We start from the raw sequence: 17,757 nt of genomic DNA, 5'->3' as shown, positions 1-17,757 counted from the left end.
GTTTTTCAACTTTCCTCAGAGAATTTTACGAGTATGGAGCTACCTTAAATCATTATTTTTTGAAAGATGTGGTCTCATAACTGCAACGGTGAGTGTAAACAAATTTTCATAACGCGCTAGCGCGCGTTATTCAATTTGTATGCATGCACACACCGTTGCAGTTATGAGACCACATTTTAAAAAAAATAATGATTCAATGCTTAAATACATGTACAATCGGGGAACACAGCTGTGGAGGTACTATATGGAAGTACATGTACTATACATGTATCTATATACTACATATTCATGGAAAGACAAAAGACAAAAATTGTTATCACAGTTGTTTTTATTTCCTAGAAAAGTTTTACGGTATTTGCTAGACCATCCGTCTAAACTTTGTATAACATAACTCGTAAAAACTCTGAAAAAAAAAGAAACAATAATCAAGTTTTGTGTGATGGCAGAAAATTGGTACAAACAGATTTTAATAACAGCTGCTGAACCCTCCGCCCGCAGTATGAGTTTTAACAATGGTATGAAATGGATCTGGCCCCTTTACTTTGAAAAATCCAACAATGTTTATTTCCAAAGAAACAACAAGTGCGATGAAACTTATTATCATAACGCTTTTTATATTTTTTTGTAACAAGTGTGAATGAGTTGTTTTTTATAAGTTGGGGGGGGGGGGTAGACCCACAGACCTGTACCCATGTATTTAGACGAATTAAAAAAAAAATAGCCTCATTTTTTTAGCCGTTGTAATCATGGTAAAGATTGCTTCTTCAATAAATATACTAACTAGGTATATTTTCTTTTTACTTTTAATATATAAAAAATATAAATATACGAAATTGTGGCAGCGCCCTCCCCGAACCACGTTACTCCGTGCCTTACATACTGTCCATTTCGAACCGTTCATTCAAGTCGTGTAACCGTCTCAAAATTCCGCTTACTTGCCAAAAATATTCTTTCTTTCATATTAGATACTAGTATGAAAAATTCCACTCCTGTAATACTGCACATACCATAAAAATACTGTAAATACATGAAAGTATTTTTTCCCTCGAATATTTGATTTCCTGTATGCTTTTATAAGCATACAGGTCGTGTTAGCTTGAAATCTTACCTTTAAAGTTAATTTGTCCGTCGAGATCGAGATCCGCCGATTCAATCATAGTTTTGACTTCCTCCTCTGTTACATTTTCTCCCATATCAGACATTGCAGACTGCAACTCCTGGGCAGAAATAAAGCCATCACCATCTTGATCCACGACTCGAAAGGTTTGAAGCATCATTTCCTCTACTTGTATTTGTTCGTAGGTGTCCATCATCAACGCAAACTCGTCAAAATCGATCTTATCATCAACTATGAAAAACAAAACTAATTTTTAAAGTTAAAAAAAAATCAACACTGATCAAGCTTAACCATGAAAGCAGAATTGTTATAAGCCGGGTGCATCATCTGGTTAGCATGTTAGTTGTTTGCAAAAAATAACAAGCCATGGATCATTAATATCATTAACCTAATATCACCGTCATTAATGAATTGAAAATTTATAGTAATTGTTGGGCTTGTTAGTTGTTGATTCTCTCTAGGTTTTGGTGGGTAATTTTGAATTTAATTCATTAATATTAGCATGCTATTTAATTAAAATGGATGCTGGGAATGTATTTTATTTCAGTAGCAGTTACATGTCTATATAAAACGTATGAAATGAATTTGTACAGAAAAAGGAATATGGCATATTTCTACATGCCTGAAAGACATTAATTTACGCCTTCAAACTGATTTTTTAAACAGATATAAAATAATTAAATAAATAATTGGGAAAAATTGAAGAAGATGGGTGCTTTTTTCTTTTACCTGAGTGGCCACCATTTTTGCAGAAACTGTTTCTTTGTAAATTTTGATTGTACTGGTCAAGTGTAAATGCAAAATTGGCAATGTTAACAACCTTAGTAAGTAAATATTTTGGGTATTCAACCTATCTAAAGAATTTATTTAGCGCGTAAGACAGCTAGGTAACAATGTATTAATTTTCTTTTTGCTATTTATTGTATCTACGCTTTGTACAGCCATTTTTAGCATTAAATGTAAACTGTAAACACACAATTCCACGACTTACCTGTTTTGTTAGATTTGCTGATTACTTTTTGTACATCTTCTTCTGATGGGTTGCAACCAATGCTTTTTAACAAGGTTTCCAATTTACCGACGCTGATTAAACCGTCACTGTCATCATCTTGTGAACTGAACGCCTCCTTCCATACTGTAGTGTATAAATAAGACCAAATTCTGAATATATTCGATAACTTTCATTTATTTCTTTATGAAAAATCATTTCGATAAAAATTCCAACATTATGTTGTTATTCAAAGTAAAAATTAAATTAAGTCATTCTTTTACCTTTAAAAAAAATCACCTTTTTAATTTTGCATTTCACAGATTACAAAAATATGCAGTTCATTAATTTTGTCACTGTACCTTTCTGTGTTTCGTCGGATCGAGCCTGTAAGAAAAAAATTGAAATTCATTGAAAAAGAAAACTATTATACGAAGGTCCATCCAAAAATACGAAGAGATTTTGCTTTAGCTATGTTATTTAACGTCATATATCTACTAGATTTGGTAGACATATTTAAATAATTATTTTCAACAATTTGAAATAAAAAGTTAATATATTTCTTTATTTCTAAGAATTATTTACAATCTAATCCTGCAAAAATGAGGTCACGGCGCACGATCAAACTTAGTGTTCTGTCAACAATAAACCATATTACCGTATGTTGAAAGTAATATCTCCATAAATTGGGCTTAAAACCAAATATTATTGAAACCTTAAAATTAAGAATTGCCATGATATTCTTTGTACCAAATAATGACGGGATATATATTAGATTTGTTGAACAGATATCAGTAACTAAAGACATTAAGTCGTCCTTAAAATTGACTAAAAACATTGACGTCGCCGGACGTCACGGCGCAACGAAAAGTATAAACAGTATGGATTTAACTCGAAAAAAGCCGATAAAAACCGTGAAAATGCTCATTGGTGGAAAAAAAGTAAAAAATTATTTTCACATTAGTTTTTAACTCTTATACATTTTGCGGGGGTTGTGGTAACTGTATTTTGGACACCAAACAGGCCGGAAGAGTGTAGAATATCTGTAAATATTTTGTCAAAAGAATAAACAACGTCATCTGACGTTTAGGGATTTTCTTACTGTAAACGAAGAAACATGCGGTAAAAAATAAAAATAACTTCGAGGAACAAACTTATGATTTTCGAAAAAATGTAAACAAATTAGACGTCAATTGATATAAGGCCGATTTAAATTGTATGTAGAAGAGCACAAAAGACTCAGGGTGATATAAGGATTGGATATTTCCGTTAACTGTACGTTCGTGACCTTGACTTAGTGTTTTCAACGTAACCATGCGCCGTGGAGACAAAACATGTTGATTTTAAAATTGGTTAACTGAAATACCTTTCCATCAAATGGAATGAAACTTCATACATCAATAAAATATGTGTCGTTGCATAACATAATCTTTAAGAAAAATTTATGATAGACACCCCTATTGTCTTCGTATTTTTTGATTGACCCTCGTATAATATATATCATGCTGTCAGGCCAAACTTAAGGAGGCTGGGGGTCAAAATACAATATAATATAAAAACCATCAGATTTATTTGAAAATTTTATATGCGATTTCTGAAGCTATCAACTACTATTTGATAAAGAAAAATTTCATATATTTTATTTTAAATTTTTATCATTTTCCATTATCTTTATATTGAGCTCTTCTTTTAAAGGAGATCAATATTGTCTAAAATGGCAGCCACCCCCAGCCCCCTTAACAGGATTTGTGCAAATAAGACAGGTATACTCGCACGATTTCCCATGTTTCGTCAGTATTAGCCTCATAAACAGTGGAGAGGTATGGCTACTATTGCCGAGACCTCGGAAGGTAGCAGTTGTTATTGAGTATTGAAACCACCTTCGAAATAAAATTATACCGGTGTTGTAGACTTGTTTTTTGTTTTTTTTGGGGGTTTTGTTTTGTTTTGATCGTTTGCTTGGTTTTTTTTTTTTTGAAAGCCCGGGTGCAATATATTTTATGAACAAAGAAAGACGCATTTTGCTGTTCAGCATACCGGTATTTATTTCATGTTTAAATGTTTTTTTTATGTTTTCATGTTTTAAATGTGTTTTTTTTTTAATATAGAAAAGTCTTTATTCAAAGTCGTGATTTGCGACGATGACTTATCATTTTTAATGTGTTAATGAATAACTAAAGTGATTAAAACTTCACAACCAATACAAGATCATATTGTTGTGGTTTTCCAAATAAGTATAATACCCAACAGTCTTAACTGATGTTATATATATAATTGAGAATGCCTTATACATGTGTTAATTTTTAGAGAGTAAACAGTTAAGGATAAATAGTAAACGAAGGTGTGTGAATACCCACTCCTCCTATTAAAACACTCCTTAATTAAAGGTGGATATAGAAGAAGTGTTGCAACACAGCAGTTTTAGTTCCTTACGTGTACATTTATGAGTAAGCTCTGAAATCACGATTGATTGACTTGTTAAAAACCTTTCGTTTCCATGAACATTATTCAATATTCTCTAAAAAGAACGCAAAACTCTATTGATTTTGGGGATATGAAAATGCATATCGTCTTGTGAAAAATGTTGTTGATCACTAAATGCATATGCGTTAGCAATAAATAGTTGTTATGATTTCTTTACTGAATTGTTAAAGGGGTATAGTTCCGATTTTGGTCAAAAATTATTTTTCCGATATTAATGTTTACAATGCTTCAGTAAGGCATTTTTATTAGGCAACCAAAATTTGAGTATCATTTGTTGAGTTTTAAGCTAGTTTTAGAGATTACAATTCTTTTTACAGGCCGCCGGAAAGCGGTCCATTATTTGATATACATTTAAATATTAGGTGCGTTCAGAGTTCACCAGATTGTTACCAACGGCAAGTTCGGTCACCAATGTCTGCAAATGGTTCCCAATGGTAGCAATTGGTTACCAATGTTGACCATTGGTGTACTAGGTCACCAAATCTACCAGCAGCCTAGAGCTTAGGCAAGTTTGGTAGGTGACGTCATTATGCTAATTCAACATGGCGGGTTATAAGATGCCTATAGATACTGATGTAAATAAAGACTTTAGAATAGGATATATGCATATCTTATTGAATGAAGTTTTTGTAGACAATCTAAGACAACTGAGGGCTTCTAAAACCCGCTCCTATACCCAGAAACATCATTTGGGCTTTCGGTAGGATGTTACTATTTCTTGCATCAAATCAAGTTAAAAGGATGTTGTTATAGAGTGACATATGCACCGATTGCGTAGAAATTGCTTTATATATAAGCCAGACAAATCTTGTTGATTTCAGAGATCCATGGCTGAGTGGCCAACAAAGAAATTATTGACAGGCCAATGCCACATTCCTGTTTGATACAACTACCCAAAGTCTAAGCTCTTGTTAAAATTGATTCTAATTTATATACCTTTTTGATAATGTTAAATATTTATTACCAATTTTGCAATTAATCTTTACTTTCTTTTTATTAATGATGGATTTGTAGTCATTTTGTAGACTTCTTTATATAATTGGTAATTTAACAAAATTGTCATTAAAGTTTTGTACTGTAATGACTTTTTAAGCATAATAAATCACTCACTGAAGCTGTTTTAAAGAAAAATAGTCACACTTCACAGAGGAAAGGTATTTTTGTTTTGTTTTCAACTGTTTTATATATTCAGATGGTTACCATTGGTAACCAAGTGTAACCAAAGGCCACCATTTGTTTGAATTAGACAAAAAAACGTTCATGGTACTACCCATACAAATTGCTACAAATGGCAGCACTTGGTGACCATTTGCTACAATAGTTCACCGATGGCAACCAAATGCTGCCAGCGGTAATTCTCAGTTTCACTAACGGTACAACTCTGAACGCACCTATTGTTACTGCGTTTCTGCGGGATAGTTCTTTTTAACTAGAATTAATATTATTCTTTCCTTTTATGAATCAAAAATTAATTTGCACGTAGAAATATGTTTTATGCCTTTTAAAAAATATCACATTTGTTTTACTCGTAAATGAAAAATAGGTCATACTTAGTAGACTGTCGTGCTTCGCGCATTTTAATCGGGACTATAATCTATTCGGAAAATTTTGGAGTTCTTCATTCTTTTCAAAACAAAGCATCGGGATAGGTATTCGGGACATACTAAAGACCTGAAATACTAAAGACCTGAATGTCATTAAATTTTATTTAAATGATATATTTGAATTTCTATGTGCCGTGTCAAATAAAATGACTTTGTGTGTGTATTTATTATATCTCCATGTAAAATATGGTAGAAAATATCATGAAATGACATACATATCAATTAATCACGCAAAAATATGACATAAATGTTATTTTGAATTGACTGGAAAATTTGAACTAATCCATTTTTATTTTATCATGTGGTCCCTTGAAATCATATAAACTAATGCATTATGTTTTAATTCAATACAATGCAACAACAAAAAACCAAATTGGTTTGAAATACATAATCTCCAAGAGAAAACTGATGAGTTGAACTTTGTATTAAAATAATGTACAAATCAATGTGTTCTCCATTACTTCATACTATGACAATGATCATACAATTACCTATGGAACGCCATAGCTGTTTTAAGGTCAATTTCATATTACATGAATTGGTATATCTTTTATATGCAATAGTAATAACATTATATGCACTTGTAACATCATTATATGCAGTGCTAACATCATTATATACTTTAACTTCTCCATTATATCCAGGGGGTAAAATCTTTATACATGTATGATGTGGTAACATCATTACGTTATGTCGTAAGATCATTATGTGCAGTGGTTTATTCATTAAATGCTATATATGAAAAAATCTTTATATGATATGATAAACTCATTTCATAAAGAGATGAACTCATAATGTATTGTTATTCAATCGTTATGTTATGTGGTACACTCTTCATGTGCAGTTGCAAAATCCTTTTATGCAGTGCAACTTCTTGACATTAGGTGATAAGTTCATTATATGCAGTACTAACATCATGACTTGTTATGGTGTGTTAAAATCATTATGTACATGTACATTGGAATGGTGGGGAGAGAGAGAGAGAGAGAGAGAGAGAGAGAGAGAGAGAGAGAGAGAGAGAGAGAGAGAGAGAGAGAGAGTCTCTGTTTTTAAAGTAAAAAGTAAAAGTTATTTCAAAAAATGATTGTACTTTGTAGAAATTTAATATACCTCCTCTGTTTCTAGATCCGCGCATACAGTTAGGTAGATAACTTTATGTATCTTTATGTTAACATAGAACAATTTTTGATTTCTACATGCTATCGTCTATTGAATATACATGCAATTCTTCGGAGCTTAATAACTAAATCTAATTTTGTCTCTTCAAAATCGTTTAAATTGAGTTTCTTTGCTCTTGATTGTTATTTAAAATCATTTTAATAGAATTCACATAAATCGTGGCGCTTGGAACAAACTTATCCATACATCGCTGATTCATACATTATTGCACGGCTTGCTTTTAACGATGTCGAACAATATGTACATATTTTTTAGAAAACGACATATTTTACAAAAAAAAAAAAACCATTAACTTTATCAATTGATGCGTTACTTTGTTTCAAAATCCCTCGTTCAGCAGCAGATATTTACAATTCATGTTTATAATGTGAACAAAGTCGGTAACGTTGAAAAAAATCAGCACACATGTAAAATATTACAATGACATTCACAAGCGTTTTGAAACGTATTTATTCCGACATTAATTATTTTCAAAACCATCCGAATAGGGGTATTACCTTTTCGTGCGATCAAAAATTAATTCAAAAAATACCAAGCAGTTAGCCTCGGTGATTATCCGGCCATCCTGCATAACCACTCGGCTATACTAGACACGATGGAGTTTGCGAAGATTTAAAACACTGTTTTTTAACTTCGGAGGTTTTTTTTTCGAAGTTTAATTTTTTAAAATATATCTCTTTGAAACAAAATTCGGATATGCCATGAAACCAGTCACATTTTTTAGTGTAACCATTTTACAATTTGAACGGGGGATTGGGGGTGGGGTCGCGGGGAGGACCCTACCCCAGGAAAATTCAAATTTCTTGAATTTCCAAAAAATTACCAAAAATTTGCCTCTGACCCACTTCCCTCACCCCTTCGGCAAACTTCAGTATTCATCCCCCACCCCCCCCCCCCCCCGAAATTTTTTTCTGGATCTGCGTATAAAGCGGTCCTATAAAAATGATATGAAGATATCTGTAACAGCTTTTTGGAAAATAGCACAGGAACTGCAACACCTCCTTTGTAGGATTTTAAAAAATGCAAAAATACATGCCCGGTGAGCTTAAATTTATATACAGTAAACGAAACAACCATAAAAAGAGGTTAAGACCAACCAATTTCTTTATCATTTCTTAAAATCAAATTAATTTTTAAAAAAAATGAATTTTTATTTATGTCCATGAATGAAAATCTGTCTATTCCTTTTGTGTTGGAGGCATTGATCAGCGAGGAGTAGCACCTACCAGGTACATTGAAACAAAGGTCTTTCGACTTTGATTTTAAAACGATTGCTTCATTTTTTGTAATTTCTTTTACTCTTAAATTAAAAGCATACTCTACTAATAATACATTCGATTTTTCACACAAAATAGGTTCAATGATTGATATTATGATATCGATGTTTGAAGGACATGTTACTCTCTCTCTCTCTCTCTCTCTCTCTCTCATTCATAATTACCGTTAGAAATGCTTACAGTAACGAACTCGATTCTTTATGATAATAGTAAAATTTTAAACTTCAAAGCAAGTTGCTGAAAGTATATTAAAATTTACCATAAAAATTAGTACAACCAACTTTTATTTTCTTCGTTGTAGTGTGTTTTTATGTAAACGACCAATGATTCATACAACAATTATATTTTTTGCAGCCCATTTGACGCTTGCGTCAATATGATTTCTTGTTTTAACTGAACTTTATTTCACAACGATTGATAAGCAAGTTCTACAACTTATTTTGATATCTCTCGTTGGCACGGATGTTAGCTATTGTATGTTTTCTACGTAAGCAAAGCTTTGAACTTTGAATGTTAGAGTGACAATTCCAGTTTTATACCTAAAATGAATGTGTTGAACGTTAAAAACTATTTATTTATCTTAAAATGAATAAGAAGATCGACAGATCTGCTTGAAAAAGATTTTTTACTGGTATATTGCACCTATGTAAACAAAAACAGGGCACGAGTCTTGTTTACATGACAAAGAGTGTGAGTTTTGTATCTTGCTCATAACTCTACGACTGACTCTGAAAACTTCACTTGATCATCAGAAATACATTCCTAACGCATTGTAAATGATAAAAATATTTAATTTGAATTTGACCAAAATAGTATCATGCCCCTGGAAGGAACCCGTCGGAGTAGTGTATGGAATATCCATGACAACTACAGAGGAGCAATTGTTGCTCAACGGTCCGTAGCCGTGAGATGGACGTGTGTTTATGACGATTTGTAAATAGTGTACAAACAGAAGAACCCGGATCTCCTTAACAAGAGTTTGTACCATCACTATATTTTCACAGTGGTTGTAGTATCAACTTTAACCACTAGCAGCTGACCCTGAAAATCTTAAACCCTCACGAAAGGGTATAATAATGTTTACGAGCGAGATGCTTAAAATCCCAAAAAGTATAGAGGCGTGTTTGCAGAGAACGATCTGCATCTCTCTAATAAGAGTCGCAGGTTCGATTCAAGTAATTCAACAAATCCTTAACATTAAAGAAAAACAATGATAGAAATATGAAAAGATATAGATCTTTGTGACATTTGTCAAAAAGCGTTAAATTTAAAACATAACTTACATTCATTTTGTATTTTAACTATCATATGAGGAAGTGTCTAGCTCATTTAAGACTGTTATTTGCGGCTAAACTTTCATTAATTTTGTTAATCATACTCACCTACGCTTGTTGGCAAGGAGACAAAATAAATAGTGAGGAAGACAAATGAACAAACATGGCTGCTTATATTATTCTTCTTCTCTGAGAAGTTAAATACTTACCATTTTATGTAGTAAACTTGTCAAACGCGCTATATGTAACAAGACTGTCTCTCCTTATTCACCGAGCTATGTCGGTAATGTCATCCTTGTTGTCACAATGTGTAATTAGGAAGGTTTAAGGATGTTCATTATTTACATGTACATGCTACATGTACATACCTTTGACCTCTTTGCTACATCCTGTTGGTCATAACAAATCACAGGCTATATTGAATTATTTTTCGTAATTAATGGTATAAATCTGATTACTGTAAGGACGGTAGGGAGGATATGTCTATTTTGATGTTATATTATATAAATAGTGCCTTTTTGGGAGGGTAACAGTTGAAATTGACACCCCGAGAAAACCATTGTCAACCGACGCGAAGCGGAGGTTGACAATGGTTTTCGAGGGGTGTCAGTTTCGACTGTTATCTTCCCAAACAGGCACTATTTATTTTGTTATACTGAATGTCTTTTTTAAAAATTTTAAGAAAATTTTACTGCTTTTATATAGGAATAACGTGAATTCTACAGCGAACTGTACGCGCATAATTTTCACGCATGTAACATTTTTTAATGTTACCCGTTGCCAAGTGCGTTGCTAACGCTGAGGGTAATAGTAAATATTATTAACTGCGTCTTAACCAATCAGATTTCAGTATTTAACATGAAAGTATAACAAAAATACATGTACATGTAGCAAGTGCACACTCTTTAAGGTAATTCTTCCACTCGTTTTCCAGAACGCATGCACGGTCAAGGAGGGTGGATGGTAAACAAACAAACCATCATATCTACTTTAAAAATTCAAATATGATTTTTGAAACCATAAACTATTGTAAAAAAAAATTGTAATATTTTAAATTTAAGATATGAATATCTTTCTTAATCTTGATACAAATATCTCCTTATATAGGATATTAATAAGGTATACCGGTAAAAATTGCCACTACCATGCAACCATCTTAAGTACTGAAACCAGTATACTATAGTATAATTATGCTTATGTATAATTGTTGCCATTTAAATATCATTGTGCTTTTTAAGCGTAGGTGTGCTTTGTACATGTACATACATGGATGTATGGAATAGTAAACTAACTCGCCGTACTCCATATTTAGGCGTTTCTGTTTGTTTTGTTTTTTGATTTACTTAGCATAAAATCATCTAATTTTAGGAGTACACATGTACTTATTTTATACTCAGACATGGAGTACAGAGTGGGGAAGAACATAATCATAAGTCGGAACAATCACTTAATTAGTAAGAGTATTTTGAATAGAGCAAACTACTTTCAGTTTAAGAATGAGTTTCCTGCGCTGACATACATTTAAGTGCGACACCGCATGAAATACCTTAAACACAAGTTTCGTTGAATGATTTGTTTGTTGGGTGCTCAGCGGTTAGATAGAACATCGTACATGTACCCATGATCTCGTCCGAATCCAGCTGGAACCAAATAAATAATGTGTTCAGATAACGGCAAAGAGAAGATGGACAAAGAAAGCGGATGAAATACATATGGCTGGTCGAACAGATAACATATCTTAAAAACGTATCTAAAATGTATTTTAAAATTCCGTTCACAACTATGTACAATCAATGTTGCAATCATATATAGATACTCAAGAGCTTGAAAAAATTCAATGCATGAAAAATATTGATTAGTACATTAAAATCGTTGAACAGAGCTATTTTTCAGAACTTCACTACTGATTATCACATATGTATTTCTGTATTTTCGGGGTATCAAAAGTAGTAGTTACAGGCATTTAGCACCGTTTATGAAGGATGTGATGTATGGCGGCAAAAATCATCTTAAAAAGCAAAATAAAAAATAAATTGATCAATACATAAAAATAAAAATCAAATTCTTTAAAGGAACAGACCTGTTGCTTTGTTATATAATTACTATGATACATTTTTTATGGTCAATGATTTAACAATTGAAAAAGTCTTATATGTATTATTAGGTATAAGAGGTATATTTTTATTATAAAAAATGTAACGTCAGGAACCTGTGAAAATGCATGCAACATACGAAAGTACACGTAGAACACTGGAAAGATTCCTATGTATAAATTTGAATCCCAGATGGAAACCTCTCTAAATTCCATAGTTACAAATGTAGGATGGGAGTTAAGATCGTTCGTTGTTTTTTTTTTCGAGGTGATTGCTAGTATTTCTTAGAAGAATACTATTTAGTTTTAGAAATATTTTATTCAAAAATATACATACAGTGTACATGCATAAGTTTTTAACAGAACATGAATAAACAGCAGGCAAAAATTGCCTATACTAGCTCTCTCCATCAGAGATCAACGTATAAATATTTATAAGACTAATTGTGTATACTTTTAAAAGTTTTATATGGATAATTTACTAACTGTATATATGGTATAAAAGACTTTTATAATAGACTTCATTATATCATTTTTTTTTAAATATGCTTCAAGTTTTTAAAAAAAATCGGGAATTAGGACTGAAAATTTATATACTGTTCACTAAGACATGTACATAATAAAGATAACAAAATGAAGAGTTTTTTTAGCAAAGAAATAAAGTATGTATCTTAGATAAGGTATTGATTTTGTTTAACCAAACCAGTCATTTTTACAAGTGTATACACCTGATATTGTGAAGTGCATGGTAAAACAAATATGCAACAGAGATTTTTATAGTTACACAGAACAGTAAATGTATACCTCTATATATACACACGCACCATGGAAAACAGTTTAACACATAAGCTTCTTCACTCAAATTCCCCCTTGTTGGCCTTCCGAGTTTTTAACATTGCGCGCTCAGGTACAACAACCGGTTTCTATTTATACACCGGAAAGACTTCGGTGACTTGAGATTTTTTCACCTGGCCAGGTGCAGACCTGTCGATAAATCTACGTGGAGAACCAGGCTGGAACCAAAATGGTATGTATTCTATGTTTTTCTAGAGCTTCGTACCGAAAATCGGCTGATCAACAGAGAATGCCGAAAATTCCTTCGCTCCCAAGATCGGTGGGTGCCGAATTACTTAAAGACGGGATAGGTGTGGCCACCATTCAACAGGGTATATGGGTTTTTGAAATCTTTTAAATTTCAGCTTAGACACGGGAATTCAACAATTTACGACGAGGAAGTAAAAGAAAAGAAAGTGAAGTACTTTGACATTAAATTTTATCCCTGGGATATCGTGTTCTTGGGGCCCCTCATGGGTTATAATACTCTTACTGAATGAATTATTCATCATGTTTGTAGATAGAAACATGGGGTTTACTCGATTCCTAGGTAACACATGTACCATATCAGTAAACGATATATATATATATATAAGTGCATTTAGATGCACATTATGTAATAATTTTATCTATCATCATAATTATATACTCACTATTATTTCTTTTTTGTAAATCATGTATACATGGATAATTGTATATATATACATGTACAGATTTATTCTATGTTTTCCAACCTGACAGCGAGAGTAAAGCAGAGCCTTTTAACAACAAATGTTATGTTGATATCTAATAGGCTTAATCATTAAAATTTATGATATATATGTCTGTACTTAATTTGAATTTTCATTACACATTAGTCAGTTGTAATTTTGAAATAAGGTGTAATATACAAATGATTGTCCAGAGCTAGGTTGAGAACATTTATACAACATATAAGCAAATCCAGGATTTTTTCAAAGTCCTCTAACTCTTAACACCTCAAACCCACCCCTGAACCCCTCCCCAAAGATAAGGGAAAGGAGCGGGGCATGGTAACAAGTCAGATTAAAAATAAGAACAAAATGTGTTGAGAGTCAATATCTTCTCATCATTTAAACTTCAACTTCACAAGTTTGTTCAGGTATGTGGGAGTACTGAGGCATGTTCAGCAGAGAGAGCGCTAGCAAAAATTCGTGTTGCAGATATAGGAAATTTATTAACATGCCTCTGGTAAGGTGGGAGGGGAGCTAGGGCCCCAAGGCAATTCTACAAGAACACTCTGACTCAAAATGAAAATGTATAGAAGATAATGTAAACTATCATGTTTCTTAATTGAGATCATCAAAATATTAATAAAGTTTTACAACATTTATAATTGTGCAAAAACTTAGCAATATTGTAAAAGTTTATGTAAGAGGTTACTTCTATAGGTACTTTTCATACAAGTGTACATTAAGTGTACATTATGAATTATACTTTTATAAAAATATGACTTGAATAAAATGATAATCAAGGATTTCTTTATTTACAGACAAAGCTTTCAGCCAGCCAGCTTGATGGTATGTTATCTTTTTATTTGCTATCTCATTATTCTGTTAGTTGATTTTCTTTTCAAACTTTCTCAGGTCCATTTTAATAGAAATCCAGCTAGTATCAGATTACAGTTATGCGCAAAAGTTTTGCTTAATATTTCAGAGTTGAAGGAAGCCTTTGTGATATTTGACAGAGACAATGATAACAAAATAAACATGCAGGAACTGGCAACAGTGATGAGGTCCATCGGATTTAGCCCAACCCAAGCCGATCTGCAGGCCATTCAACAAGAGTACGGCAACCGTCTCCTGGATATCGGCGAGGTCCAAAACGTCATTTCCCGCAGGGCTCCCCCACCAGAAACGGAAGACAGTGTCCGGGATGCCTTCAGAATTTTTGACAAGGATGGTACTGGATATGTTAGCGCTTCCGAGCTGAGACATGTTTTGACACATTTGGGAGAAAAGCTATCTGATGAGGAAGTGGATGAGATGATCCGAGAGGCGGACATTACCGGAGATGGACAGGTTAACTATGACCGTGAGTTTTACCTTCAATTCATGTTTAAGAAAAATTCATTATTTATTAAATTATATTGGATTTCTCATGGTTAATGTGATTATAAATGATCTTTTTTACAACACACTGTGTATTCATAACCAAGTGCATTGCAGCCTTGGTGAGGGAATAAAAGACACTCAATGGAAGTTGGTTAATTATAAAAATTTGAGAGATTCAAAAATCATGAGAGATTCTTTTCATCACAACTGTCACTCCAGTTATTATATTTAAACCACAATTTCACAGGATTTTTTATGCAAAACCCCAAATGACACCTGCATGATAAAAAAATGTAAAAATCCATTACATGTATATAATGATTTTATGAAAAAGTGATATCAAATTATTCATTCCACTATTTTTAGATTTTGTGAACATCTTGTGCTCTGCCAGATGAAATCCCTTCTGTCAACTACAACTATGAAACTACAAATTGATGGGGATCTGATGTGTTAGGAGCATGTAGTTTAATATAGCCTTTGTACAGACAATGTATTTGTAAATATAGGATGAAATCACATGTCATTCATCGGTAGTGATATCATTATTGGTGACATCTTTGATATCGGAGAACATAAGTGAGATGTTCAGTAATTGTGTCAAATTTAGCATATATGCAGTTTGTGTACATTCCGTTCAAATAATATACAGCAATAAACACAAAAATGCACCTTTTGTCTTTTTTCTTAAATTTGAACATATCACTCCCAAATACCTTAATTAAGTTTGCTGTGTTGGTACATTTTGCATATGTAGATCAGTAGATCTAGATAAAAAGTAGATCTGTAGAGCTAGGAAAAAATATATATCTGTAGATCTTGAAAAAATAAAAACCTGTAGATTTAAAGGGAAAATATAGATCTAGAAAAAAATTGAAGAAGGATTGAATATGGCGACCAAATACTAAATTAATAGTATTTTATGAATTCATGCAAGCTTTATTACGACTATAGATATCCTTAACAAGAGCTTTGTATAAAATGATAAAGATGAAGGAAAACTTAAAATTTTTGTAATTTTTCTTTCCTAAACAATAAACTATAGCTTTAGTTAACGAATAATTTCTAAAGGTTTACAGTGAATCTGGTGCTCAATTTTGTTGATAACATAGCTTCATTAACGAAATAACGGTTCCTCTAACCACACTGTGGTATTTTAAAATCACTGTCGAGCGCTAGCAAGTATTTCTGGGATGCGCATGCTCAACTTCAGGGTTGGACATTCTGGGAAAACTACTGCAGATAGAATGTAAGATGACAATTTCGTTTTATCTTAAAAACTGATATGCTCCGAATGCCGAAGTTTCCTAATTTAGTGTCTAACCAACACTTGATGGTGCAAGAAAAATTAAGTTCATATCATGCTAAGATTGTAGGGATCAACTGGTAAAACCTAGCTTTTCTTTTTTGATAATTCCGGTAAGCCCATAAAAACAAGGATATCTTGTTATAGTAAGTCGGAAAAACAAGAAACGAACATTCATTGATACAATGCAGTACCACACTGATGTATTACTTTTAGTTTTCATTTTTTAACGAGAAAACCTGAATTGTCATATTTAAAAAAAAGCACAAAGATAATTTATCACTGGTCAATTTGGTTTGAGTCTACCATACAGGAAAATTTAAACAAAGAAACAGCATTAACGCAGGAAAATTTATCGCAAACGAAAGCAATTAAAATCCGAAGCCCAATGGGCCACATCGCTCACCTGAACAACTGTTCATTGTATCATTTTATTGATTTTAGTTTTTTAGTATTTTCCCAATACATTTCAAAGTTAAATATTGGATACCTCCTGGTTTAAGTCCAAGATCACAATTTAAATAATCTAGAATCTACCCTTTCTAAGAATGCTTGCATACTAACTGTAGCATTTGTAGTTCTCGAGAAGATTTTAAAACATTTTTGTTTTTATGATATATTACTATGTAAAACTTTGAACTGTCTTGGGGCCCCAAATATTAGTTCGGTTTTTACAATTTGTACAATTTAGAACCTACATTATTTGAGGATGATTGCATTGTAATTTCACAAATTGTAGCATCGAGTTCTTGAGAGGAGATTTTTTAAACATTTTCCATATAAATGTCTATGTTCAACTAACCCCTCTTGAGACCAAGTTTTGGTCCGGGAGTGACGATTTGTCCGGGAGTGACGATTTGAACAATTTATAATCTACTTTACATGATGATGCTTGCGTACTTACCTCATAAATTCTAGCATTGTAGTACTTGGGAAGAAGATTTTTAAACATTGTTCGTATATATTTGCATGTTCAACTTCGACCCCCCCCCCTCTTGATGCCCCTATATTAGGATGGGGGTCCAATTTTAACAATTAAGAATCAACATTGTTTGAGGATCCTTTCATTGTAATCTCACAAATTGTACCAGTGTTGTTCCAGAGAAGAATATTTAACATTTCCCTATATATTTCCAAGTCAAAGTTAGAACCCCTCTTGGGGCCCCAGTATTAGATTAGGGGCAACGATTTTAAGAATTTAGAGTCAACATTATTTGAGGATGCTTGAATAGTTATCTCACAAATTGTAGCATTGTAGTGCTTAAGAAGAAGATATTAAAACATTTTCCTTATATATTTTGTTTGTTCAACTTTGAACCCCTCTTGGGGCCGCCCTATTAGGTTGGGATCACGATTTTTAACAACTTAGAATCAACATTATTTGAGGATCCTTGCATAGTTATCGCACAAAATGTAGCATTTCTTAAGCAGTTCTTAAGAAAAAGAATCTTTCAACATTTTCCCTATTTATATTTCTTATATGTTTAACATTAAACAACTCCTCGGGCCCAAGTATTAGTGATGGGGTCA

The 17,757-nt window shown here is 32.6% G+C and overlaps 2 protein-coding genes across 2 annotated transcripts; one reads left to right on the top strand and one right to left on the bottom strand.

Annotated features, from left to right (window-relative positions):
• Nucleotides 1-306: 306 nt before the first annotated feature.
• On the bottom strand, nucleotides 307-10,266 carry LOC128177803 (calmodulin-like). The gene is made up of 5 exons (XM_052844669.1): nucleotides 10,133-10,266; nucleotides 2,468-2,492; nucleotides 2,109-2,252; nucleotides 1,109-1,348; nucleotides 307-403 (listed from the first exon to the last, which is right to left on the bottom strand). The coding sequence occupies exons 1-5, from the start codon at nucleotides 10,133-10,135 to the stop codon at nucleotides 372-374; spliced, it is 444 nt and encodes a 147-aa protein (XP_052700629.1). The 5' UTR covers nucleotides 10,136-10,266; the 3' UTR covers nucleotides 307-371.
• A 2,636-nt stretch (nucleotides 10,267-12,902) lies between these two features.
• LOC128178750 (calmodulin-like) lies at nucleotides 12,903-15,592 on the top strand. Its single transcript, XM_052846065.1, has 4 exons — nucleotides 12,903-13,042; nucleotides 14,360-14,387; nucleotides 14,524-14,901; nucleotides 15,288-15,592. Exons 1-4 carry the CDS (start codon nucleotides 13,040-13,042, stop codon nucleotides 15,317-15,319), a joined length of 441 nt encoding a protein of 146 aa, XP_052702025.1. The 5' UTR covers nucleotides 12,903-13,039; the 3' UTR covers nucleotides 15,320-15,592.
• The last annotated feature ends 2,165 nt before the right edge of the window (nucleotides 15,593-17,757 follow it).

This window comes from Crassostrea angulata, chromosome 3 (assembly GCF_025612915.1).
Source record: "Crassostrea angulata isolate pt1a10 chromosome 3, ASM2561291v2, whole genome shotgun sequence".
Classification (NCBI taxonomy): domain Eukaryota; kingdom Metazoa; phylum Mollusca; class Bivalvia; order Ostreida; family Ostreidae; genus Magallana; species Magallana angulata.
This window is presented reverse-complemented; position numbering and strand designations above follow the sequence as displayed.

Bases quoted from the DNA above. Each gene is read 5' to 3' on its own strand.
- LOC128178750 (XM_052846065.1), top strand. The intron at 14,388-14,523 runs GTATGTTATCTT...TTAATATTTCAG, and splicing joins TTCAGCCAGCCAGCTTGATG to AGTTGAAGGAAGCCTTTGTG. The intron at 14,902-15,287 runs GTGAGTTTTACC...CACTATTTTTAG, and splicing joins TGGACAGGTTAACTATGACC to ATTTTGTGAACATCTTGTGC.
- LOC128177803 (XM_052844669.1), bottom strand. The intron at 2,253-2,467 runs GTACAGTGACAA...TATACACTACAG, and splicing joins ATCCGACGAAACACAGAAAG to TATGGAAGGAGGCGTTCAGT. The intron at 404-1,108 runs GTAAGATTTCAA...TTTTTTTTTCAG, and splicing joins CGGACAAATTAACTTTAAAG to AGTTTTTACGAGTTATGTTA.